The following is a 26,877-nucleotide window of genomic DNA, read 5'->3' as shown; positions in this document are numbered from 1 at the left end:
ATGGCAGTTGAAGCATAGCTGTCAACGTTTCCTTTTTTTAAAAAGGAAATTCCTTTATTCCGAATAGGATTCCTCGCAAGAAAAGGGAAAAGTTGACAGCTGGTGAGCCACATGTTGGACACAGATAGAATCCATAGATCTCTCTTACCCACAGTCTCAAAATCTGAATAAAAATGAGAGACTGAACACTAGTTTGGTAGGAGTACAAGAAAGCAAAAAAGAAAATTTGCAGAAAATTAAAATAAGATGTGTTAATTAACCTAACGACAAGAAAAGAAGCGAAGGGAGCAAAACAGAGAAAAACAAAAAAAGGGGGGCCATAAGAAATGATGAAAAACATGAAATTGCATAAGGGGGTTTAATGAAGGAAGATAAGAAGGGGTAGAACTCTGAAGATAGTTGAAACTTATAAGACATTTTGAATAAATATTGGACAATGGAGGGAACTGTTAAAGAGAAATATACAGAGATTTAAGTGCATAAAAGAAAATGAAATAAGTGGACAAACAGAGATAGGCTGCAGCTGAGAGATAAAAAGATTGGCCGTGTTCACATGTAACAATAAACTGGGGTTTGTAGCTTATGCTAAATGAAGATCTAGCCACTGCATGCTGCCCACTTGCTTTGACTTCACTCCTCCCCTGGTGTAACCAGGATAAACAAACTGGGAATTGTGGTTTGTTGCTTCTGAACAAAATGCCATTGGTAAGTCGGCAACAAACTATGGTTTCAGGTTGGCCAGCGATCATGACTCTCTAGATAGCAACGATTCAGGATCTCATCTTTGAACGTAAGGGGGGAATTCAAGTTTAGCTCCCCTGGTTTGTTTAGCCTGCGCACACCAAAGTGGGAGCAATTGGGCAAATTGCTTATTCGTCATAAACCACAATAAGCCAGAAACCTATCATTACCTGCGAAAACGGCCATCGATCACAAGATAGAAAGAGAGTCTTCGTAAGTGGTGCAAACCTATGGCGGGGCCCTGTTTGTGGATTGCCCTCCCTTCTAAGAAATGGCTGGTGCTGATTCCTATTATTTCACAATGCAAGCTGAAGGTCCACTTGTTCACTTAGGCTTTTGTTTGGTGTTGCAGTTTAAAACAGGAATGAGTGTGACGTTCACATATGAGAGTGCTGGAGGTGAAATAGTTAAACAGGTTACCCAATCAGAACTCAGGGGGGTGGAGTCAGAGGGACTATAAAACCAGCTCTGAGATGGGCGAAGCGGGGAGATCGTTGGGTGGTTGGCTGGAGTGGGTGTGAATTGGGATAGAGTCTGTGGGTAGGTTGAGTTAGTGTAGTGAAATATGCTGAGTCAGGAACAGTTAGGAGCTAGGAAGACAAGTAAATATCTGAGAGGTGGTTTAGTGAGTGAGAGCAGGTAGCGGAAGTTATAGGTCTGGATAGGCACCCCATGATTGTAATTGACCGATACCGTTTATGAAACCACACGCTTGTTAAACTGCAATAAATAAACAGAAGTTTATGTTCCAATTTAACCCTGACTGGACTCAGTATTGTACCAGGTAGGACCTGGGTGGTGGCAGCAAGAAATAAAGTGGTGGCACAGGGATCAATAGATGGTGAAACGTCCGGGGACCCTGTGTGACTGCCACAATGAGGATTAGATGTTATTCTGTTTCCGTGTTACGCTGGTTTTAATATGCGTTATTTATTTATTGTTACTTTTGTGGGGGGAAAGTGACTTATAGGTTTAATAAATAAATAAATAAAGTGAAATAGAACTGATACTTCTCCTCTTTCAGCCTGTAAACTTTCCACAAATTCCTATTTGTGGGTTACCGGAGTCAGTGTAGTGGTTAGAGGATCAAGGAGACTTAAACTTAAGTCCCCACTCAACTACAAAGCTCTGTTATCCTCCAGCTTAACTTATCACACAGGGCGCTATGAAGATAAAATGGTGGGGGACACAGAACAATAAAACACCACCCCATGCTCCTTAGAGGAAGGGTGGGGTAAAAATGCAATAAACTATAATCAACAGATTTTTTTAAAAAAGGTCAGTAATTCCCCCTACCTACAAATGGCTGCTGATAATACAATAAAGTGGGGATACCGTGTAGAGCTTCACAAACTAAGTTTTTTTTTTTTAACGAAGTACAATAAAAGGTCAATCGTTTTTGTGGTTTATCTGAAGCCTGTTTTTTTTGTAAAGGAAAACAATGCTTTAGTATCTGCATTGCATCCAGATTCATAATGATGATTACTGCAAGTTCTTGATGTGAAGTGTTTACTATTTCTTCTTCTTCTGGGTTTTGCACTTCAGTTTGCGATGAGCATAAGGAATTCAAGGACCTCAAACTTTTCTACCGCTTTCGGAAAGATGATGGAACGTTCCCACTTGACAACGAAGTGAAGGCCTTCATGAGAGGACAGAGGCTGTATGAAAAGTAGGTTGCACACAGAAGGTTGACAGTGTTACCTGCTCTTTATCGGCTTGCGTTGATTAACAACTAGAAAAATGGTCTTACATTCGTAGGTTCTTACTGAATTGCATTATCCTTTATTAAGAACGGCATCTTCCATCTCCTCAGTTTTCCCAAGAGAAAGGTTATACTGACAGAGATGAGTCCTGAGCATATAATTAAGATTTGAAACAGATGGTTGGATGGAGATTCTGAATATCCTGTCAGATTATATGGGTCAAATAACAGGAGTTTGCCACCTGCGACGAGGTCCGTGTCATATTTGCTCAGACTGAAGGGGTTGTTTGCAGCATGCCTGATTTAGGCGCAAGTAGCAACAAGTACAACATGTGAGCTGACATTTCCTGGAAATGGATATGCAAAAGGTGAACAGATTGTTCAATTCATGAGGGGTGTTTTGGTACAACACTAGCATTCATGAGCAGCACACGTGGCTCTTTCAGGTGCAAGGAACAGAGTGAAATGTGTTTTTATTTGTCTGACTGCAGCTAGGGATGGACCAACGTGTCAGCTTTGTTTCCTCTCATTTTCTCGTTTCCACAAACTTAAGTTCTGTCTTCTGCATTACTCTGCAATTTTCCTAAGTCCTCAAGACAACGCACCAGCATTTTAGTGTGAATTTCTTATTAACATGCACGTTTGAATGGAATTTTGCCTAATATATGCGCTTCTGCAAAACAATTTCCCCTGAAACAAAGCATTTTTTCTGTGTTACTCTTACCAATAAACCAAAAGATACCTCAGTTCCCAAACGCCATATATAACCAACTTAAAGGTAAAGGTACCCCTGACCCTTAGGTCCAGTTGTGGACAACTCTGGGGTTGTGTCCGACTCTTTGTGACTCCATGGACCAGAGCACGCCAGGCACTCCTGTCTTCCACTGCCTCCCGCAGTTTGGTCAAACTCATGCTGGTAGCTTCGAGAACACTGTCCAACCATCTCGTCCTCTGTCGTCCCCTTCTCCTTGTGCCCTCAATCTTTCCCAACATCAGGGTCTTTTCCAGGGAGTCTTCTCTTCTCATGAGGTGGCCAAAGTATTGGAGTCTCAGCTTCACAATCTGTCCTTCCAGCGAGCACTCAGGGCTGATTTCCTTCAGAATGGATAGGTTTGATCTTCTTGCAGTCCATGGGACCCTCAAGAGTCTCCTCCAGCACCATAATTCAAAAGCATCAATTCTTCAGTGATCAGCCTTCTTTATGGTCCAGCTCTCACTTCCATACATCACTACTAGGTGATACAGTAACCAGATAGGGGATTGTAAATCTTTAGGCACAGAGACAGAAAACAAGTACGGTAGGTCAGTTGTTATTCATCTGGTCACCAGTGGTAAGTAAATATCTTTGCCAGGCCACCAGGTAACAAAGCCATGATCAATTGGATGTAAGCTGGCTGTCAGGTTTAGCGTTTCTCCCACACAAGACATGGAACACTGGCAGTTTAAGTAGATGAGGTTTATTTCTCAATAACAGGCTTATAGCAGTCCAGGCTTCCACAACACATCCTTCACTATCGGAGTCAGTTGACTTGACTAGCTTCTGACCCCTCTCAAGGCCAGATATACGCCATGTCCTTCCCACCTTCTGCTCTAATCTCTTGCTTCGCCTCCTACTTCTTGGCAACTCAGGTGCAGCAAATTCCTCTTTCTCTGGAGATTCCTCTCTGCTGGGCGTGTCCCTGATACTAACTGTATTTTTCAGGTGGTTTCTGTTCTTTCAGGTAGTTGACTCACAGCAGATGGTAAACAAATAAGTGGGCTAGTAAAACACTGAGAAGCATAGTGACTTTTTGGATATATGTGTGAGGCAGACAGAAGAGTCGGGTAGCTGTTGTTTTTATTTTGTTTTCATTTAGATTATGAATTTCATGGTTTTATGTTCTGATTTTATTCTGTGAACTGCCCTGAGACCTGCGGGTATAGGGTGGTATATAAGAAGAGCATGAGGAAACTGTGATAATGGTTCCTCAGTCCAAGTAGGATTGATGTGCTTTTTGTTTGTTTGTTTGATTTAAATTTCCCTTCTTTTTGTGTTTGTCTTCTTGTTCCATTTGTTTGCAGCAGCCAGTGAAACAAATTTCCCTTGCTTTTCAAATGTCAAACACAGCAAATGGAAGGACATGCTGTGTTTTCAATACACTTCCCTAATGCCATAGAAGAATGTTTTCATAAACAGAGGGAAATTGCAAGGCTTAATGGCTGTGGTTAAAGTTAGATGTTCCAACTTGGAACTCAGCCTACAAGAGATGGGAAAGATGCTCTCTGCCCCAGTGCTAAAAGGCAGAAAGATCCTTCAGATTCTCCCTTCCCCACCTACTTCAAATAACAGTGTTCTAAATAGTGCATGGCGACCACAGAAATTTGTAATGTAAAGGAAGGCCTGTTTGTTCTCCATAGGTTTTAAGACAAGCCAAATTCTACAGCAAGGAAACATGTTTTCTGCGCTCAGAATAAATGCACACATGTTATGCTAGCATTAATTTCATTCATATGAACTAATATTGAATTCATATTCAATAAACTAATATTAACTAATATTTAAATAAATGAATATTTGTGTGAATTAAATAAATTAAATTAAATTAAATAAATGAATATCAGTGTGAATTAACTCAGTCCAACCACTGATTTTTCTAGCCCATTAACTGGTATCCCAAGGTCTAAGTAAGAGGTTTTTCCTGTGCTATGTGGGCCCTTTTAAAAAAGGAGATCGAACCTTTGTTGTTGTTTAGTCGTTTAGTCGTGTCCGACTCTTCGTGACCCCATGGACCAGAGCATGCCAGGCACTCCTGACTTCCACTGCCTCCCGCAGTTTGGTCAAACTCATAAGATCGAACCTACAAGCTTGCATATGTTGTAAACTGCCCTGTGGTCTTTCTTTTTTGAGGGGCAGTCCTGTTTACGAGCGATTTGGTTTACGAACTCTGCAAAACCAGAAGTAGTGTCCCGGTTTGAGAACTTTACTTTGGTCTAAGAATGGAATCCGAATGGTGGAAGGGCACCGGTAGTGGGAGGCCTCATTAGGGAAAGTGCGCCTCGGTTTAAGAACTTTTTCGGTTTAAGAATGGACTTCTGGAATGGATTAAGTTCGTAAACCAAGGTACCACTGTATATGCATTTTAAAGCTAGAGTAAATAATAATAAAATAGTGGAAAACCAACTCAGGTTTAGTCATTGAGTGCTAGTAAATACTATGATAGTGTGTGACTTTAATATAATTTTCTGTTTCAGTTAATTTATTCCCTTTCCACACAGACCCCCAGGACTGCAAACTACCCAGATGCAAGTTATACACCTGTGTATAGTCATTACATTCTCTGTTTTTGTGGCAGTCAGCTTTCTTTTGGTTCTTGTTCTATGCCCTATCTGGTGATGTGAGGCTTTAAAGTCTACATTGGATGAAACAGTCATTAGGGAATAACTGTGTATTAAAAGGGGAAGTAGACAGGATGACTTAACAGGCTTTTCCATTTGAAAGATTCCTATGATGCTGTTTTATCATCTGAGACTGTACAAAATCTGCTTACTAACAGCACTTTTAAATCCACTTTGTCAGGCTACCTGCAAACACTTTGTCAAGGCAGATGAAGCAGAGCTGTCTAACATACAAAAATCCCATGTATCTCCTGTTATATAGTCGTGGCTCATGTTACGTCTGCTGTGGGTTGCGCTCTTTTCATGTTGCAAACAGGCCTCCGGAACGGATCCCGTCCGCAACCAGAGGTACCAGAGCTGTGCCTGCAGGTGGCCTTCAGCCTAATTTCACGCAGGCCCTTGCAGGTGGTCAGTTCAGTTCAGGTTTGTGTGAGCTAGGCAGTCAGCACCCACTAATGCCACTCTCCACCGCTGGATGTGACCACCACACAAACTTTTAATGTGGGTCAAGAGTGCTTCATAACAAGAAGGTTTCCCACTCCTGCTCTAGAATGACCAAAAATTAAAAGCCGAATGGAGATGGGATCCTGCTTGATTTTTAATTATTTGGATCACTGGTGGGTGGGAACAGGTTTTGTGTGGTACTGAAACATACACTGATGGTCTCCAAGTGTATACCCCTTGACTTCCTACAAAAGTCTTAACTAGGTCTCAACTAGGGCCAGGGCCTTTTCAGTACTGGCCCCGACTTGGTGGAACGCTCTGTCACAAGAGACTGCGGGACTTGACATCTTTCCGCAGGGCCTGCAAGACAGAGCTGTTTGGCCTGGCCTTCGGTTTGGACTCAGTCTGACCCTTATGTTTTCCCTCCCCTTACTGTTTTAATCCATGGGCTACTTTTAAAATGAGGCTGCATTTTAAATTGCATTTTAACCTGTATTTTAGATTGTCCCCCCCCCCATTAAGTTTTTATTGTAATTTTACTGGTGTCAGCCACCCTGAGCCCGGCTCTGGCCAGGGAGGGAGGTGTATAAATAAATTTTATTATTATTATTATTATTATTATTATTATTATTATTATTATTATTAAAAAATAAGTGATTTCTTGCCATTCACCCCTATGTGCATGAAATATGAGATGAAAAGCACTGCATTTGGGGGGCCAATTTAACGGTAAGGGCAAACCTGCCCCCCTCCCGGCCCCATACTGACACTTACAAGAGTTCCCATGGGAAATGCAACAGGTCTGTCTGTGCTCCAAGCACAACACAATGCCCATTCAGCCTTACAGATGCAAGCCCTCCCTACCCACCCAACCCTGCAAAACTAAACATAAAAGAGAGAGTGTGTTCTAACATTGCACCTATCTCTTAAAACTGCTTATAGAACCTGTTAGGTGGTCTGCTCAGGATCAAGATCAAGGCAGGCGGAGAGGGGGAACTGAAGCCTTTCCTTCTTCCATTCCACTTTCAGTGAGAGTCAACACTCCAAAACTGATGTTGCTCTGAATACCAATGGGTTGTGTTTAACATTGTTTATAGTTTGATAGACACACACATGTGAACACACACACACATGTTTACCATGATGGGCATATTTCTACCAATTTTGATTACAGGGCTCATTTGCACAGTGGGCTTGTGTCTGGACAATAAAATCTCCCTGTTGCACCTTGTTTTTGATTTCCTGTTACCATGGCGAGACCATGCATGCTTGAGTAGCTAAAAATTAAACTCTGTTTAAACTCTTTGTCCACTGTTTGGATGTGTCCCCTGTGTGGATAAAACACAGTCAAAACAAGATAGCTTTTGATAATGTTTATTGGATTTACACATCACTCTCCAGTTTGCCCCCTGGCAATAGCCTTGTTTTTCCTCCCCTCTTTTCCAAAACCCAGAACATTTTGTCCCTGCCAAAAATTAAGGAGGCATTAGCTATCATCGCATGCAGATGCGTAGCTTCCGAGAGTTTGTGTCTGTGTGTGAAGTACATGAATTACATGGGGTAAACAACCTGGATACATGATGCAAGCAGCTAACTAGATTTGCTCAGTAAAGAGGTTTCAAATCACAATTGATTGTGCTAGCTTTCTGGCCTCAGTTTAGCTTCTCCCCTGAACAGGGACTGTTGAAAGGTGTAATTATCAGACCCCAGCTTCCTCCTGCTGATGGAATAAGAAGGAGAACCGGGGAATCTTGAGGTTACAAAATCAGATAGCAAGCAGGGTCATGTCCATAGGGGGAAGGTAGCTAGTTGTAAGGAGGGCTTAAAGGTAAAGTTAAAGGGACCCCTGACCATTAGGTCCAGTCGTGACCGACTCTGGGGTTGTGGTGCTCATCTCGCTTTACTGGCCGAGGGAGCCGGCGTACAGCGTACAGGTCATGTGGCCAGCATGACCAAGCCGCTTCTGGCAAACCAGAGCAGTGCACGGAAACACCGTTTACCTTCCCGCCGGAGCAGTACCTATTTATCTACTTGCACTTTGACATGCTTTCGAATTTCTAGGTTGGCAGGAGCAGGGACAGAGCAATGGGAGCTCACCCCGTTGCGGGGATTTAAACCGCTGACCTTCTGATCGGCAAGTCCTAGGCTCTGTGGTTTAACCCACAGCGCCACCCGCGTCCCCTAAGGAGACCTTACCCTCAAATAACAACATGGCAGGCATAGGGGGAGTGTAGCTGCTGAAAGCCTTCTGGACCATTTGGGCTCCATGTCAGGATCTAGAGTCTTTTCACCAAATGAAACCAATCCCCTAAAATCAGCTGTGATACACATAGGGGCTCAAAAATGGCAAGATTGACATTAATGAATAACGTTAAACTAATTTATGTCCAGAAAAATATAAGCATCCTTTGGTTAAGTGTATTAAAACCAAGACACACAATATATTTTAGGAGCTTCTCTCTCCCTCTCCCTCTCCCTATCTCTCTGCCTATCTCTTTCTCTCTCTGTGTGTGCGTATGTGTTGGAGGGGATTCATACTACAGTATATGAGACTTTATAGGTCAAAAACAGAACTTTTGTTTTGCTCAAAATTTCCCCAATCAGCAGATTCCTTACAAATATTGCCATTCATTTATGTTTGGATTATCCTTTTTTTCTAGCCCCTATTTTGAAAACTAAATTAAAAGGAACCATTCCCATTGCATCCCATAGACTGAAAGTTAATAAGCCGCAGTCCCAAGAAATGAGAACTTATATTTTTATTGGAAGGAAGGATGGGGTTTTTCTCCCCAAAAATAACCTCAGACATTTCTGAGGTTCAGTTTCAGATCAATTATTTATTCTTTCTGCTGTAATCTTTCTAGCAATGCATATACACATGTTTTTTATATTAAACTTCCAGGATTAGTGTATAATCCAGTATCCTACTGTTTCCACTCAAATGGGCATGAAATCAGCAATTTTATATCACGAGGGATCACATAAGTACCATCTTCAGTTTTGCATTTCATTGCTGAGATTTATTTATTTTTTAAAGATTTTTATTGATACAGCAAGAAAAAAGAAAAAAACACAAATACCAAATTACACACAGGAATAACCATAGACACATAATTTTCTTAGCAAACAATAAAACATATATTGGTCTTAACACTAAAGACCCAACCTCCCGTCTATTCCATATTTCGATTTCATATTACTTATTGCCAATACTCACTTTTATCATAATTAAACCTTTTCTTAATATATCTAATTTCTTATATCTACCTTGCAACTATTACTGAAGTTCCTCGAATGCTGCAACTGAGATTTTTTTTAATGTACTGTATATGTGGATTCCTAGCCTATAATGAATTTCCATAGTTTTTGAACAAAACCTTCTTCGTTGAACAAATTTATATTACTCTAGGTACTAAGAACTGATAGAGACCAACTGCTATGTCCATTCAAATATAGGGGGTTGGACTAAAAGACCCTTTGGGTCCCTCCAACTCAACAACTCTCTGATTTTTTTTAAATATTCTGCCACCACTACATGCAGCTGAAACTGGTGCAGTCCACAGGAAGGTTTGATTCTAGTGCCTCTATAAACTGGCTCACTGAAGATTTCTGCCCCGTGCGTATGGTGATTTAACTATTACACTGATGAGAAAAGAATATTTTCATGTCTGAGGTTTATCAGGTTTGTTTTGATATGCATCTCTCTAGTGTTGCAACACAACTGGCTCAAGCTATTCCTTGTCGCCAAGTTTGGCATTTCATTGATGATCTTGCACAGGTCCGTGGAGAGCCAGTGTGGTGTAGTGGTTAAGAGTGGTAGTCTTGTAATCTGGGGAACCGGGTTCGCATCTCCGCTCCTCCACATGCAGCTGCTGAGTGACCTTGGGACAGTCACACTTCTTTGAAGTCTCTCAGCCCCACTCACCTCACAGAGTGTTTGTTGTGGGGGAGGAAGGGAAAGGAGAATGTTAGCCACTTTGAGACTCATTTGGGTAGTGATAAAGCGGGATATCAAATCCAAACTCTTCTTCTTCTTTCACAACAGACATGACTGCAGAAGTGTCCTCTGGGGATATGCCTTATCTGATCTGTCAAAATTCATGCCCTACTTATATGTATAGCGGTCAGGATTGTTAGGGTAAATCCCCACTGCAGACGTAGCATTCGCCCACACTTCCACTGCTACTTTCTGTTCTGCTCTGCTACTTCCCCCCTGGGAAAAGCCACTGTTTACTGCTGAATCAGAACAACCGTTTTTTTTCTGCAGTTGGATGTTCACTCTGATTCGGCACTAGACAGGTTTTCCAGGGGAAAGCAGCCAAAGAACCATTCGGATCCATGCCTAGAAAGCACGGGGCAAGCGGAAAACTTCCTGGACCTTTCTTTCTAGGCTTGGGACGAACAGAAATTGTGGACGAGCTCTGAAACAGCGTCAACAATCATTCCCATTTCATTTGTTTTGTTTTGAGTTTTATTTATTTATTTATTTATTAACGTTCTTATGTTACATCGGTAAACGTTATCATATTACTTCACAAGGCTTATTAAAATATAATTTTCAGCATGTATACAAAGTTTATATACCTAAAGAAAAGAAACAAGGACAAAAAAACTATTCCAAAATCATATATGTACCAACACTTTGGACTTCAGGTCTATCCCGTTGTATATTCCTTTTTTACAAATGAATGTACTCTTATTATTGTATATTTCTTTACATTTTATCTAATACATTCCTATATCAATATGTACCCTTGGTCTTATTTCTCAACTCAGTCTCTCTCCAACGTGAATTGAATGCTAGCATAGATAGCGCACCTTTACTATATTTTTGAACATATATCTTATATCTACCACACTTTTCCATAAATTTTTGTTTTGAATTGCCTCTCAGGCTATTAATAATAATAATAATAATAATAATAATAATAATAATTTATTTATACCCCGCCCATCTGGCTGGGTTTCCCCAGCCACTCTGAGCGGCTTCCAAAAGAATATTAAAATACTGTGATACATTAAACATTAAAAGCTTCCCTAAACAGGGCTGCCTTCAGATGTCTTCTAAAAGTCTGGTAGTTGTTGTTCTCTTTGACATCTGGTGGGAGGGCGTTCCACAGGGAGGGCGCCAGTACCGAGAAGGCCCTCTGCCTGGTTCCCTGTAACTTGGCTTCTCGCAGTGAGGGAACCGCCAGAAGGCTCTCGGTGCTGGACCTCAGTGTCTGGGTAGAACGATGGGGGTGGAGACGCTCCTTCAGGTATACTGGTATATTTGTCAACGGTGCCATTTCAGCAAATTCTTGTAGCTTGTTATGCCAATCCATTATTGTCATCTGAAGTTGTCTGGCAAGTTTTCCGCAAGTGGCAGTTGTCCAGCAAGCCCATAAACAATTTTTCGGAAGACGTCATGGTGGTTAAAGTGGCATTAAACCAGCATAGGTCTGGGGTTCCAGAGTCTTTGTTCCGTCCTTCCTGCTCTTTAGCTGATCTCTTCTGGATTCCTGATGTGGAAGTCCTGCGAGGTCCCTGCTGCCACCAACAATCCCCACTTGGCAATTTTCCAGATTCCTTTCATGTGCCTGTCCATTGCAGCCATTAGCATCTCTTTTGTTCTTCCTGGCCACACGAAGCAGCCGGGCATGTTATTTATAGACTCCTCAAAGAACCATTAACAAAGAATTCCCACTCAGAGTCTACAAAACCGGGATAAGAGCTGCTTAGAAAAAGCCTTAGCTTAATGTTTATTGGCTTTAGAGAGAACAGGATGTGATCGAAGGTATCATCTCTAAAATGTTGTCCATACCATTTCTATTATTCTGTATCAGCAGTCAAGAACTAACGTCTTGCATTTGAACGGAAAGGGGCTTTCAAATAATTATTGCATCTGATTCGCTTTTTATTGATGCTGTTGTGGAAGTATTTTAGCTCAAGCTTCATTTTCTCCTGATAAATTATATTAAAATAAAAACACTTGGTACCATTAGGTAAAGGTAAAGGGACCCCTGACCATTAGGTCCAGTTGTGACCGACTCTGGGGTTGCGGCGCTTATCTCACTTTATTGGCTGAGGGAGCCGGTGTACAGCTTCCGGGTCATGTGGCCAGCATGACTAAGCCGCTTCTGGTGAACCAGAGCAGCGCATGGAAACGCCGTTTACCTTCTCACCAGAACGGTACCTATTTATCTACTTGCACTTTGATGTGCTTTCAAACTGCTAGGTTGGCAGGAGCAGGGACCGAGCAATGGGAGCTCACTCTGTTGTGGGGATTCGAACTGCCAACCTTCTGATCGGCAAGTCCTAGGTTCTGTGGTTTAACCCACAGCGCCACCCACGTCCCTCTTGGTACCATTAGAATTATAAAAATGCCTACAGCAGAGCTTGTCCCATTCACAGGATTTCGCCCCTTTCACAAACAGAAGAAGTACTTCTGTTTAGCCATTAGTGGACCTGAAAGGAAAAATCGTCGAGTGGAATGGTGCAAGCCTGTTATTTCACGTTGTAGACCAGGAAGAGAAGAACTCAGGAGAAGGAACAAGTGAACTTATTCTACAGCTCACGTAACACGAAGTTTCGGATGAGTTCATTGACCTATTACTTGGTTCGCAACCGTCAGTTCCCACCCCCCACTGAAACAACCGACATAGGTCTAATTTTAGCTTTCACTGTGGAATTAATATGTTGCAAGCTTTCTCCACTAAGTTCCTGGTCATATATTTCATAAGGAAGTTGGGTAGATAAGCCTGATTTATCAGACCTGCAAGGCAGTTAAGAGGAACATTTTTAAGGAGACTGTAGCAATACAGTTAGAGATTGACTGTTTGATGTGATGGATGTGCTGTCTCATGTCTTCCACCACCAGCATGCCGCAGACCACCTGTATGAATCTTGCAGAGCACTGGCGTCTTTCCTAGCCCTACAGGGAGATGCTGGGGATTGATCCTGGAAGCTTTCGAATGCATAGCAGATAGATGCTTTGGTATGGATGATGAGGGTCCTTACAGGGAAGAACTGGGAGCTGTGTTTGGACAAAAACATCCTTGTTTCATTACTATATGGCTCAGTCTGCTCAGATGCTGTTGATTGTATGCAGGACCTTTTGCATTCAAAGCATGTCTTCACCCTCTGATCTATGTGTAAAAAGGTAAAGGGACCCCTGACCATTAGGTCCAGTCGTGACCGACTCTGGGGTTGCGGCGCTCATCTCGCTTTATTGGCTGAGGGAGCCGGCGTCCAGCTTCCGGGTCATGTGGCCAGCATGACTAAGCCGCTTCTGGCAAACCAGAGCAGTGCACAGGTGGCGCTGTGGGTTAAACCACAGAGTCTAGGACTTGCCGATCAGAAGGTCAGCGGTTTGAATCCCTGCGACAGGGTGAGCTCCCGTTGCTCGGTCCCTGCTCCTGCCAACCTAGCAGTTTGAAAGCACGTCAAAGTACAAGTAGATAAATAGGTACCACTCTGGCGGGCAGGTAAACGGTGTTTCTGTGCGCTGCTCTGGTTCGCCAGAAGCGGCTTAGTCATGACCCGGAAGCTGTACGCCAGCTCCTTTCTTAAATGGTCCCAACTGGAAGCAACCACTTGCGTTACTTGCAATGACCTTGCTCCATCCTTGGGTAAACCTGGACGAAGGTGGAATTAGAAAACATTTCTGCAGTTTAACCTTCACGTGCTCACGTTTCCTCTCCCTCCCTTCTTTCGTCGCAGGCTGATGAATACCGAAAATGCACTTTTACAAGCCAGGGAAGAGGAAGGAATAAAATATGAACGCACTTTTATGGCATCTCAGCTGATTGACTGGTTGATCCAGGAAGGGGAGGCCACTACAAGGCCTGAAGCTGAACAACTTGGCCGCAGGCTGCTGGAGCACGGAATTATACAGCATGGTGAGAAATGTGCCCTGCTTTAGCGACCTCTGTCTAGATGCGAAGGATCTCATGAGGTGGTTGCATGTTTGAATATGGACTGCTTAACCCTACATATTTTAAGTGGTGAGCATATATATTGTGAATGCTCCTCACTTTTGCAATCCCAGACAGGCAGCAAAACAGAAAGTTATATTAAGTAACTATACTTAGTAGTTAGTGATCAGCTTGGTGCATCACAATTTGTGTAGATCTGGCATCATTAGATTGGTCATTTTGACCCACGTCCTATTGAGCAGCTTATATTTCTTTTTCTGAGAAGGGTATATCCTTCTTTCTTTTTTCAGCTGTACCCAAGAAGGGTTTGGCTGTGGTGGTTTCTCCTCCTTTTGGAAAACCTGTGATTCAGAGTTCAGCACAAGCTGCCAACTGTGAGAGCCCAAAGTTGGAAAAGTTAGTTGTGACCTGAGTCCAGTTTAAAACAACGGCATAGCACTTGGGCTGTGTACACATCGCCAGCTCAGAACACAGCAAGGTTTTCCTTTTTCTATATATTGATTGAAGCTGAGCAAGCCCATGAATGAATGAATTTATTAATACGGTCACAGACCAGCGTCAACACACACAATATCACAGATCATAAAAGATATCAGAAATACAAGGGACAATATGACCATAACAAGGATTTAAATATAAAAATTAAAATTAATTAATTAAATATAAAAATTAAAATTAATTGTTAGCGTGCCCCCTGTAATTAACATTTAGGGGATTGGACATTATGGGATACCACTTGCTTCCTGCGATTGATTGCAGACGCACAGAATTTAGCTACATTTAATGTAGTCTTGGGCTTCTTGTCCTCTAGCAGTAGTTTTAAACTATGGTATTCCAATTCTTTCCTGGACTTTTGCAAAACAGGTGTAATAAAAGTCAAACGTATATCCTCATAAAGACGGCAACATAATAGTACATGTGAAGCAGTTTCAACTTCCAACGAGCCACAAGGACAGACCCGTGCTGTGTATGGTTTGCCCTCAAATCTGCCCTGAAGTAAGGCAGAAGGGAGAACATTAAATCTGGCGAGGGTAAAAGACCGTCTGTATTTGGGTACCTGAAGACCTGACAGATAGTTAGCTGGAGAGAAGCCTCTCTCGTGGTCCCTTATTGCTGGATGTTTGATCATTTCGCTCATGTGGCATTGTAATTCTACGTCCCAGATACGCTGGCGGATTGTAGTCCTAGCTTTCTCGAAGCCTGTCGCTATCAGGGTCTGCTGTGGGATCCCCAAGCCTTTAAGCTTTTCCAGCAGTGTAGCTTTCCATCTGGATTGGTAGGTATCTAATAAGGTTAAAGGTGCCAGCCCAACCGGGAAGAAAATAAGCTTTAGCCAATAATGGATCTTCAATATCCATATCCGAGTACTGATAGGAATTTGCCCAACCTCCAAACGGACCGCTATGTTGGATACGCAAGAGGGGATCCCCAGCAGGCAACGAAAAAACTTAGTTTGAAATGCCTCTAAGAGAGTAAGGTTTTTAAAGCTGCAGATCTGGGATCCATATAACAATTGTGATAGTATTTTGGCAGCAAAGACCTGGGAGGCTGCCGGTATGTGTTGGCCCCCTTTCCCATAAAATAATCTTATTAACGCTTTGGTAGATCTTTCTGCATTTGCAATAGTATTATTAATCTGAAAGCGCCAGGAGCCCCTTTCCTGGAAGGTTACACCCAGGTATTTAAAGGTTGCTACCTGTTCTATTGAGCGATTGTCTATTCTCCATTTGTGCCTCCTCCTTTTTTTAGAGAACACCATGACTTTGGATTTGTTGTAGTTAATTGTTAGTTGTTCAATGCTGCAGCATTTGGAAAAAGATCTCAGAAGTTTTCTTAATCCAACACAAGAAAAAGAAATTAAAACTGTGTCATCCGCATATAAAAGGGCCGGGAGGGGCGTACCAGCCAATTTGGGGGGATGGGCATTTTCTTTCTCCATATTTCCTACTAGCGAGTTGATATGGAAGTTAAATAAAGTAGGCGCAAGGACACACCCTTGCCTAACCCCCTGATGGATTTGGATTTCCTTGGATAGGTGGCCCTGTCGGTCACACCTTACCCGGATCCGTGTATTTTCCTATAAACTGTGGATGAGATACAGTAGGCGTTTGTTTATATTTGCGGCGCTTAGCTTTCCCCAAAGCCTGTCCCTCGGTATTAAATCAAAAGCAGATTTGAAATCTATAAAGGCCACGTATAGGGAACCTCCTTTTCTTGATGTATATTTCTCCGCAAGATGTTGGAGAACAAGGCCCTGGTCTAAGGTTGACCGATTTGCCCTAAAACCCACCTGTGCTTCTGAAAGAATGTGGTTTTGTTCCAACCAGTCCACTAATTTATCGCATAGGTGGGCTGCGTACAATTTGCTAATGATACTTAGGAAGCTAATTGGCCTGTAATTAGCCGGATCTGATCGGCTCCCTTTCTTGAATAAAGGGATGATGATTGCTAATCCCCAGTCCTCAGGGATAGTGGCCGATTGATCTATGCTGGTAAATAGGGCAGCTAGCACAGGGGCCCACCATTCAACATTAGCCTTAAGGAGTTCCGGTGTAATATTGTCTACGCCGGGTGCTTTTCCAGGTTTAAGGGATTGGATGAGCCTATAGATCTCTTCAGTTGCTACTGGGGGCCATTCGGTGCCAATATCACTCGAAGCTGGGGGCATGGCCTGCAGATGTTGATTTGATGTATATAAAGATGAGAAGTATGCCTCCCAAGTCCCAACTGGTATAGTATAATCAATTTCAATCGGGGAGTCTTGCCAACTTTTCGCAACTATTTTCCAAAAAGTGGCTGAGTCTTTCCTTCGAGAGGCCTCTAATAAACGTTGCCACTCCCCCCTTTGGGCCTGAAGCTTTTTCTTTTTAATCAGATCTTTATATTTACGTTTGGCTTCGAACCATTCCGCAGGAAGCAGGGGTAAGTTCGCTGATTTGTAGTTCCTGTACTTATCCAACAAAGAACGCTTCATAGCAATACATTCCTGATCAAACCAAGGTTTGGATTTGTTGAGGAGTAAAGATTGGCGCGATGTCTTTTTTTGGGTCAGGTGGGGTTGCAAAAGTGAAATCAGATCCTGGAACAAGATTATTCTAGATTCAGAACCATCATAATGCAGTATTTCATAAGGAGTGACAGGGCAGATAGGGATTGTGGCTGATGTCAGGTGTGCACTGCTTTCCAAACCAGCGGTGGGAGTTCACTGAATGCAGAATAACCAGGAGTGTGTATGCAACCTTAGTGCTCATCCACACTCTGCATTTGTTGTGCATAGAAAGCAGGGGTCCAAGCAGTTTCCCCCTTGCCCTGCTCCTTTCCAAGGAAGAACCCACTTTTTAGCGTTATATCGGAACAAATGCCAATCTGGGGAGAAACCCAAGTTGCTGTTTGGTCTGATTGAGCACTAAAGAGTGACTTTCTCCAGGGGAAAGCAGCAGGACAAGACAAACTGTGGATAAGCCCTTAGTCTTGACTATCTTTTAAGTCCAGTTGATTTTAAAAGCTGCAAACTGTTGGTCACATCTTAAGCAAACTGTTAGTTACAATCCAGCAAAGGTTAGTTACATCTTAAATCCAATTCTGCCTGGTTGTTGCCAGCAGAAGGTAATTTTCAGGGGAGAGTTGGGTAGTGTAGGGCTTGGGCCACATCATCCATCATTTCTTATTGTCCTGTATTTACTTGTAGCGATCTGCTCACTCCTTCTTGTCCCTTGGCAATGCCAACCCTCAAAGGGATTGAATTACAACTGGCTCTGAGGGTTTTCGCTTTGGTTTTTTAATCTTACTGCTCTTCAGCTTGGGCTGGAAATAACGCAACGAATCACTTTTCGCCAGCTTACATCATAGTTGTGCAATTAATCTTGCTGCCCGAGAGAAATTTATAGGGTGCCAGCTGCTAAGGGCACAGCGCACAAGTAAAGTGTACTCCCTTGGCCTCTGAAGTGGCAAGAACATGCTATAGGTAAGGACTGGGAGATAAAAGGGAGAGGTAGAACAGGGTGAAGATAAGATAATGCAGGGAGAGAGAGAGAGAGAGAGAGAGAGAGAGAGAGAGAGAGAGAGAGAGGCGCCACTGCGGGTTCTTAATCTGCACATCACACAGACAGATATACCTCACATTGGATACTGATTCTGCCATCAGCCTTGGCCCCTTCAGTCCCCCTTCTGCTTCAGGCAGGCTGTCCATCTTTTAAAAAAAGGAAGTATCACAGCACCACTTTTACCAGCTTTCTCTAGACAGTAGATTCTCCTCATTCTAACTGGATTCTGCAGACCATCCTGCCACCTTTGCTAAGAACTTGCACTAGGGCTTTGCGGGGGGGAAGTATGTGGCTGATGTGCGGTTAGGTTCCACTCAGACCTACTGAAATGAATGGACCTAGCTTAGTTGGGCTTATTGATTTTAATGGGCCTACCCTTGAGTAAAACGTAGTTGAATATCACCCAGAGCCTTTATGCAGCAGTGAAACTGTCTCTTCCACTCAGAATGGTGCAGTCCCAGGGATCCACAAACCTGACCACCATGTTGAGCCTCTCTCCCACTGCTCTAAATTGCCTTGAAAGCACTTCATTGCACAGACAAACTCCAGCCCTTCATCTCTTCCTGGAAGAAAGTGAGGGGATTGCGCCTGGCCTTGTACCAGTAGTATAGTGGATTAGGAAGGGGAATTGAAACACAGCTCCAATACTCACCCTGCTAGAGCAGGAGCGATAATATCAACTGCTGGCATGCCAGGGTGTTGGCAGACCCTTGTTGGTGTGGCAAGTGAATGAGGTGATAGCAAGGCTTTCACGTTTTGCTATGGTTTGTGATGGAATGGATACACAAAGAGAGGCTGGATGCTTCTTTCCTTTCACAGGGTTGCTATCTCAGGCACAAGATAGCTCAGCTAGTAGAGCATGAGACTCTTAATCTCGGGGTTGTGGGCTCGAGCCCCACATTGGGCAAAATATTTCTGCATTGCAGGGGGTTGGACTAGATGACCCATGTGGCCACTTCCAGCTCTCAAATTCTATGATTCTAAGTAGTTGTTGTCGTTTAGTCGTGTCCTCCACTGGTCCTCCACTGTCTCCCGCAGCTTGGCCAAACTCATGTTGGTAGCTTCGAGAACACTGTCCAACCATCTCGTCCTCTGTCATCCCCTTCTCCTTGTGCCCTCCATCTTTCCCAACATCAGGGTCTTTTCCAGAGAGTATTCTCTTCTCATGAGGTGGCCAAAGTATTGGCGCCTCAGCTTCACAATCTGTCCTTCTAGTGAGCACTCAGGGCTCATTTCCTTCAGAATGGATAGGTTTGATCTTCTTGCAGTCCATGGGACCCTCAAGAGTCCTCCAGCACCATAATTCAAAAGCATCAATTCTTCAGCAACCAGCCTTCTTGATGGTCCAGCTCTCACTTCCATACATCACTACTGGGAAAACCATAGCTTTAACTATAAGGAACTTTGTCGGCAAGGTGATGTCTCTGCCTTTTAAGATGCTGTCTAGGTTTGTCATTGCTTTTCTCCCAAGGAGCAGGAGTCTTAATTTTGTGACTACTGCATTTGTCATTAAAAAGCTAAATCAGGCTGAAGATCTTTTGTTAAAGTTCAATGTGTGTTATGAGTTAAACCATCCTCTGCAGTCAGAAGAAAGCAACTCTGAGTTCAATGGAACTGCTGCCCAGCTAATTTTGAGCAGGACTGAGCCAGGAGTGTCTCTTCCAATATCTGCCAGCCCTGTTTGTCCTGTCAACAAGCCGTATCTTTTCTTGCCAGATTCTCTGTATCAATTGAAGGCATACCTTTTCCATTGGTCCTTGAGAGGTCAAGGATGTGTGAAGCCCAATTTAGTCTTCTGTCTGCTGCTGTGCTGTAATTGTTATGGCTGAAATTTCAATACATTATCGAAGGGTGTGCTTTTTTTAAAAAAAGATTTTAATAATTGCGTGATTGCATGTTGTGTTTTATTCGAATACTTTATCTGGATGACCTGGAATCCTATGGGATGAAGGTGATTAAAAATTAAAACAAGCAAACAAACAAAAAATAGAACAAGGCTGCAACCCAGGTTTCCCCGATCAAATCAAAAACATGCTAACGCACCACCTGAAAATAAGCAACTTCCTCCCACTGGCAACCATAATTTTTGGCTGGCTACCAAGGGCACTGATGGGCTAATCCAACAGTGTTCTGACCCAGTCATGCAAGATTTCCCCTGGGGAACTGAAACACATTGGAATTGCAGCCAGAGGAAATGTATGCAACTCCCTTGTTCCTGTTTAATGTTAGAAATGGAGTGTTCTTATTGACTTTCCAAGAACTTAGGATGAAAAGGACTGGTGTAAAATCTGATTAAAGCCCAGAGAGGCTAAGCTCTTTATTTATAATACTTTGCCAGTAGGAGATTTGGTTTAAAGACTTAGTTTCTATAGATTTCATTGTGTTTCACCCGAGTTAGAAACGATATTGGTTACACTCAGCTGAGATGGAATGATTATGGATTTTAGCTGTAGCAAACAAAAATAACATCTGTTTTGACTGCATCTGTACTTATACTGAAACTAGCATAGCTAAAAAATTAGAAATCTTCCCTTCTCACCTCCCCCCCATCCTGTTTCCAAATTGCAAAGCTAACTTTGAAATAACAACAGCTGCTTGCTCTTCACTCCGTTGTCTGTTTATTGCAATCTTTATAGAGTCTGCTCAGTTTGCAAGTAAATACCATGGATCCGCTGGCAAGTTTCCTCTGCTCTCCAAGGGCCGAGCCATTCTTTGTGACTTATATGTCAGCATTGTCAATACAGTTTCAATTAACACTAATTGGCATTCTGCTGTAGCCTGGCAAGAGCTGAATGAGATATTTGGCTGACGACTGAGTGTAGGATAAAATACCTTTGTGCCTCATTGGTTGTCTTTATAAACTGCTGTCACAGTTTATAATAGAACTCAACTACCCTTATTGCTGAATAAGCACAAAGAATAATGGCATGCAGTTTCCTTCTCTAGTTAATTTATTGTCATAGAAAAGGGCCTGACTGTCAACTTTAGTTCAAATCCAAGCATTGAGGCAAGAGCTTTCATATCTAAATGCCTGTCTGAATAATAATAAATGTTTTGCGTTTCTATAACGCTTTTGAGTGTATATAGCATTTCATATGCATTACTTTGTCATAACCTTTACAACAACCCTTGCAGTACTATTATCCCAGTTTTGCAGGTATAGTAGGTAAGACTGAGGGGACAGACATCTGTGGAGTTGATGGCAGAGACAAGGTTCCAACCAGAATTTTAGGTTAACCACTATGTTACATCACCTCCCTCTCTAACTAGAACCTTCTGTTTCCTCTTGAACTTCTATCTGAATATGCCACCCCTTTCTGGCAATGCTCTGTGCCTTAAGTTGGTCCTGGTCTTTCCCAATTTGGTAAACTTGAGATGTATACATACCATGTACTTAATGACTGCATGGCTGCAGGAATTGTTGGAAGGAAACATGCAAGGCACCATCCAATGGTCTTAGGGACTCTACTCTAGATTTGTGTGGGCCTTTTCTTCTCCCAAAGATCTCCTGCAAGGCAGCAGAGGTTTAGGACCAGAGTCTCCCTTCTCCTAGATGGGCTATCTTCCCAGGTTGATGAGCCTCACTTCCCTCTGCAGCCCATGTAGAAACTTCCTTCTTGATCATTGGACCCACTACTGGTCTTGTCCACTCAATGCGCTAGGGCCTGTCTTTGTATGCAGGGGAAGTCTAACTCACCAAAGGTTGAGACCCATTGGCCGCCCTCACTTGGTTTAGCTTGGCCAGTCAAAGCCATTCCCGGGGTGTGGCTGCTGTCTCATGCTGACAACCCCACTATAAAGGTAAAGGGACCTCTGACCATTAGGTCCAGTCGTGACCGACTCTGGGGTTGCGGCGCTCATCTCGCTTTTTTGGCCTAGGGAGCCGGCGTACAGCTTCCGGGTCATGTGGCCAGCATGACTAAGCCACTTCTGGCAAACCAGAGCAGTGCTCGGAAACACCGTTTATCTTCCCGCTGGAGCGGTACCTATTTATCTACTTGCACTTTGATGCACTTTTGAGTTGCTAGGTTGGCAGGAGCAGGGACTGAGCAACGGGAGCTCACCCTGTCGCAGGGATTTGAACCACCGACCTTCTGATCAGGAAGTCCTAGGCTCTGTGGTTTAATCCACAGCTCCACCCGCGTCCCTACATATAACCCCACCCTGGGATCTATATCTTGGTATGACATTAGACTGTTACGGAATGCAGCACAAGCATTTTAGTAATGTAGACTAGCTAAAGATCTGTCACCTTCACTGAGACTGGGTAGCAATGCCCCTTCCCCAAATATTTCAGCTGCCTTCAGAAGGGAGAGGAGTGGTACAGGCTGTGTCTCTCCCATGGTGGAATGGATGGCAAAAGTAAAAGCATCTGTAGACACAGTTGCAGTTGGGACAAACTGTTCCTTTCCCTTAGAGATCAAACTGTCCTCTGTCATAAAATTGGAAGGTCCCTCAAAAATAATCTATTCTAACTTCCTGCCTCTACAGGAAGTTTGACAAACACCGGCTCCCTCAGCCTGAAAGTGAGATGAGCGCCACAACCTCATAGCTTTTGACTGGAGTTAACCATCCAGGTGTCCTTTACCTTTTCACCTTTAAAGCATAGATGATAGGTGGCCATTCACTCTTTGCTTAAAATAATCTAACAAAGAATAGTCCACCGCCTTCCAAGGTGGTCCATTCCATTGCTGAACCACTCATATCTTCAGAAAGTTCTTTCTAATGTTTCGTCTAGATCCTTTTTCTTGTAATTTGAACCCATTGGTTTAAGTCCAACCCCCTGGAACAACCAAAAGTCTCTTTTCTTGAGCCCAGTAAAACATGATGAAATGTTAGGAGAGTGGGATATAATATTGGGAATTGGCTTGGATAGAAAGATAGATGAACACCAGTAACTGAACGTCTGGATTTTTAATGACAGGGTAGATGTTCTGAATTGATGCTACCATTAAAGCACATTTACAGATGCCAGATTAGCTCTGAAGACCAAAAAGCCTTTGGAAGGAATAGGGGGAAAGCTCTCTGCAATATCATATGTTTTTGTCTTGCAGTATTTATTCTCCACTGGGAGGAAAATTGGAAGGGAAGCCCTTCTGCTATTGTACTTAGTGGGGCAGTGTGTGACACATCAGGGTTATGCAGAGATGAAAGGTGCATATTTAACGTGAAAATCAGGTCATCAATCTCTAGGAAATATGGGCAGGGCAGAAAAACACAGGATTTTGCAAATGCAAAAGAAATGAGTATTTTTTTATTTTTTAAAATTGGTCACTATCCTAAAGCATTTATAGAAGACTCATGCGCCAAATGTTCAAAAGATGAGGAGTTAAAGATTTGGAAATCTGTGGTGCTTTCCATAATGACAGTGATTTCTTCAAAATCTTTTTTATTCAGTTGTCGGAAGATTCTTGGAAGTGAATGTAGGAAAATAAAGTGGATATTTTCTTTGTGAACTGGGCCAAGCTTGAAAATAATGTAGCTGGCGAAAGTGGATATTCAGTGCATGTGGTGGTTGGGGGGAATCAGACTTAGGAGACAGCTAGCCTTATGTTCTCTACCACTGAGTTTGGTTTTTACTTACAGTGCTGAAGCTCTGTTTCACTCTCACCCACTCACCCCCGCAGTAATCACTGCATATATTTAAAACCATGAGATCACCTGCTTTCTGCATAATGAAGTCAGACACCATCCATGGTGTAATTAGAATCTAGGAACCAGGAAATGAATTGCTACAAAATGTAACATCCTCTGCAATTTTAATTTTAAAACTATTCAGCTTAATGAAGGCCTTGGGGGGGAATTGGAAAGCACACCTGGTGGGGCGAGCCAATAAAAGTTGCCACTGAAATAAACCAGAAAGCTGAAATAAAGCAGGCTGAGATGGAATCTCTTTAATAACAATAATTGCAAGTGGCAGTTGAAGAAGCAAATGACAGGAAGCGCAGCAATTTGTCTTTTTGTCAGCGCTTGGAATAATGAAATTTTGGCATATCAGGTCCTCCCTTAAAGAGGGCATGTATTGCGGTGAGACCTGGAAAACTGACACCCTGTGTTGTGGGTGGGTACAATTGGTCAGCCACAGCACCCGATTGGTAGGTCCCTCGAAGCTGGGTGCAATCTGGCCAGTGGGATGCAGCCCAAACAGTTCGAGGGACCTATTTATACCCATGCACGTGACCCAGAGCTTCCTCTTTCGGCGCGTGTATTCAGAACACCTGCCCACCTCTCCCTACTTTTAGGACTTGTGCGCTTGGCCTTGCTATGCCATCATGTGTCGTCTGTCATTGGGACAGGGGCACGGCAGGAATTTCCCCCACTTGGCTGATTGGCTGTTACCATTTGGGTTTCGCCTGCCGCGTAGCAAATTGTCACAACTTGTAAGGTTGCGGATAGGCACTGGTTCAGGTGATAGGGATGGGAGAACGCTCTCGCCATCCCTATGTGAAGGGTATTCCATTAAAGGAATCCAGGGACTCGATGGTTTGGTCAACCCCTGAGAGGGGGTTGTGCCTGTGCCTGAGTCCAGGGGGACGTTTGGGTGGTGGAGATAGCCTGTTCCTGGCTTTCCGCTTATCCAGGTGTTCACCCTTGGCTGACCTATGCTGGAACCCTGGGTCAGTGCTATCTGCATGGCAAGGAGCTAGTCGAACCAGAGCCTATGCAACCCCTCACTTTCTGTAATCAATAAAGTTGTGGCCTAAATTCTGCCAAAAACCAAAATCAAAATTTGAGTCAAGTGTGAATTTATTTAGGGGGGAGGTTTCTGGGTCTGAACACGCAATTGCAAGCAGCAGTTGAAGAAGCGAATGACAGGGAGCACAGCAATTTGTCTTTTTGTCAGCACTTGGAATAATGAATTTTTTCCAATCTTTGTCTTCCTTAACTTGCATATCATCTCAATTGTCCAAGAAGATAGCTTTAGATATCCTGATCTCCTCCGTGCTGTTACTGTATCCCCATTGCTAGTTCAGCCTCTGTGGGGCTGGAGGATCAGCATCACAATCCACATGGAAGCGTGCAGTGCATAAATGCCACACTGCTTGTAACCTGCTATTTCTCTCTCTTCTAGTGTCGTGCTACATACAAAATTGAGGTTATAGGAAGTTGCCGTGTGGTCATTATCTTAGGGCCACCTTAGACTTTATGAATCGATTTCATGGAAGGAAATTCCATGGGGCTAATCATTAAAAATGTACACCTAGACTGGACACTGTGATGATTCCACTGTTCCAATAATGCTCCAGCTTTAAGAACCATGTTAGTATATGTCCTTATAGTTAGGTAACTTTTTTGGTATCTAGTCCTCACCCTCCATAGTCTGAAGGGTGCTTCAGACAACCAGTAGTGACCCATCAGTTTGAGTCCGAGAACATGTGAATGGCCTAATCATCTGTAGTATTGGAGCTGTAGGCTAATGAAAGATGTCAGCTGTCTTCCATGAAGAAGACATGAGTTTGTGTGAATTCATTGCTCTGATGCAACCCGTTGGCACGAGCTATTATTTGCATAAGTGAAATGGTGGCTAACCAATGTCCAGCCAGTACAGTACTTGGCTTATTCCACTTTTCTAAGCAGGACAGAAATGCTTGAATTTTAAACTTTTACGTCATCATCAGAAATTTGAGGAAGCATCAGACCATCTTAAACAAATCACTAAAGAAAACTTAAGACAAGATGGAGTTGCAGTTTACCATGTTAACTATCTCCTTCAAGCAGTATTGTTTGGAGTTAAACAACACCTTTATTCTTAATATTTGATTTGATAGCTCCTCTATGCTTGCAAGTCGTCACTCGAAGTTTGAGTCATCAAGCAAAGAGCATGTGTGAGCATAGCCATAGAGTCTTCTTAAAATGGAGTGGTGTGACGGAATGGTAGGCGATGTTTCTACAGTCAGTAACTTCATAAGAATGAAAATATACTCTGGATAATGATTAACTGTGAAAGTACCAAATAGGTAATATTCAAAATGATATAATGATATATTTAATGCTGATGATGTAGTTGTTGTCCAAAGTTTGGTGAATTGTGGATGTTCAGGTTACGTTATCAAATTACTATGCGGTAAGGTACATTCTTGGGACGCGGGTGGTGCTGTGGGTTAAACCACAGAGCCTAGGATTTGCCGATCAGAAGGTCGGCGGTTCGAATCCCCGTGACGGGGTGAGCTCCCGTTGCTCGGTCCCTGCTCCTGCCAACCTAGCAGTTCAAAAGCACGTCAAAGTGCAAGTAGATAAATAGGTACCGCTCTTGCAGGAAGGTAAATGATGTTTCCAGGCGCTGCTCTGGTTCGCCAGAAGCGGCTTAGTCATGCTGGCCACATGACCTGGAAGCTGTACGCCGACTCCCTTGGCCAATAAAGCGAGATGAGCGCCGCAACCCCAGAGGCGGTCATGACTGGACCTAATGGTCAGGGGTCCCTTTACCTTTACCTTTAAGGTACATTCTTACAAGCATTTTTTTATTCATTACTTTTGATTTTTATCTGCTTTTCATGCTTTTGCTTATGAAATGTTTTGTTTTGCATAGCATTTTGCAATATTGTATACAAAAGTTCTATTTGAAAAATTGACATCACGCACAGATACTGTGAAGGAAACTAGACAACCCCAAGCAAACTAATAAATGTCCAAAAAACATACAGATGTGAATGCT

The 26,877-nt window shown here is 43.0% G+C and overlaps 1 protein-coding gene across 1 annotated transcript in view; it reads left to right on the top strand.

The window, feature by feature from the left end:
• Positions 1-26,877, top strand: part of DEPTOR (DEP domain containing MTOR interacting protein) — a 67,275-nt gene that overhangs the window by 15,552 nt on the left and 24,846 nt on the right. Inside the window, exons 4-5 of the mRNA XM_053395379.1 lie at positions 2,287-2,410; positions 13,964-14,142. Coding sequence (XP_053251354.1) covers positions 2,287-2,410; positions 13,964-14,142 — 303 coding nt within the window. The remainder of the gene's footprint in view (positions 1-2,286; positions 2,411-13,963; positions 14,143-26,877) is intronic.

Source organism: Podarcis raffonei, chromosome 7 (genome assembly GCF_027172205.1).
Source record: "Podarcis raffonei isolate rPodRaf1 chromosome 7, rPodRaf1.pri, whole genome shotgun sequence".
In the NCBI taxonomy this organism is placed as follows: domain Eukaryota; kingdom Metazoa; phylum Chordata; class Lepidosauria; order Squamata; family Lacertidae; genus Podarcis; species Podarcis raffonei.
This window is presented reverse-complemented; position numbering and strand designations above follow the sequence as displayed.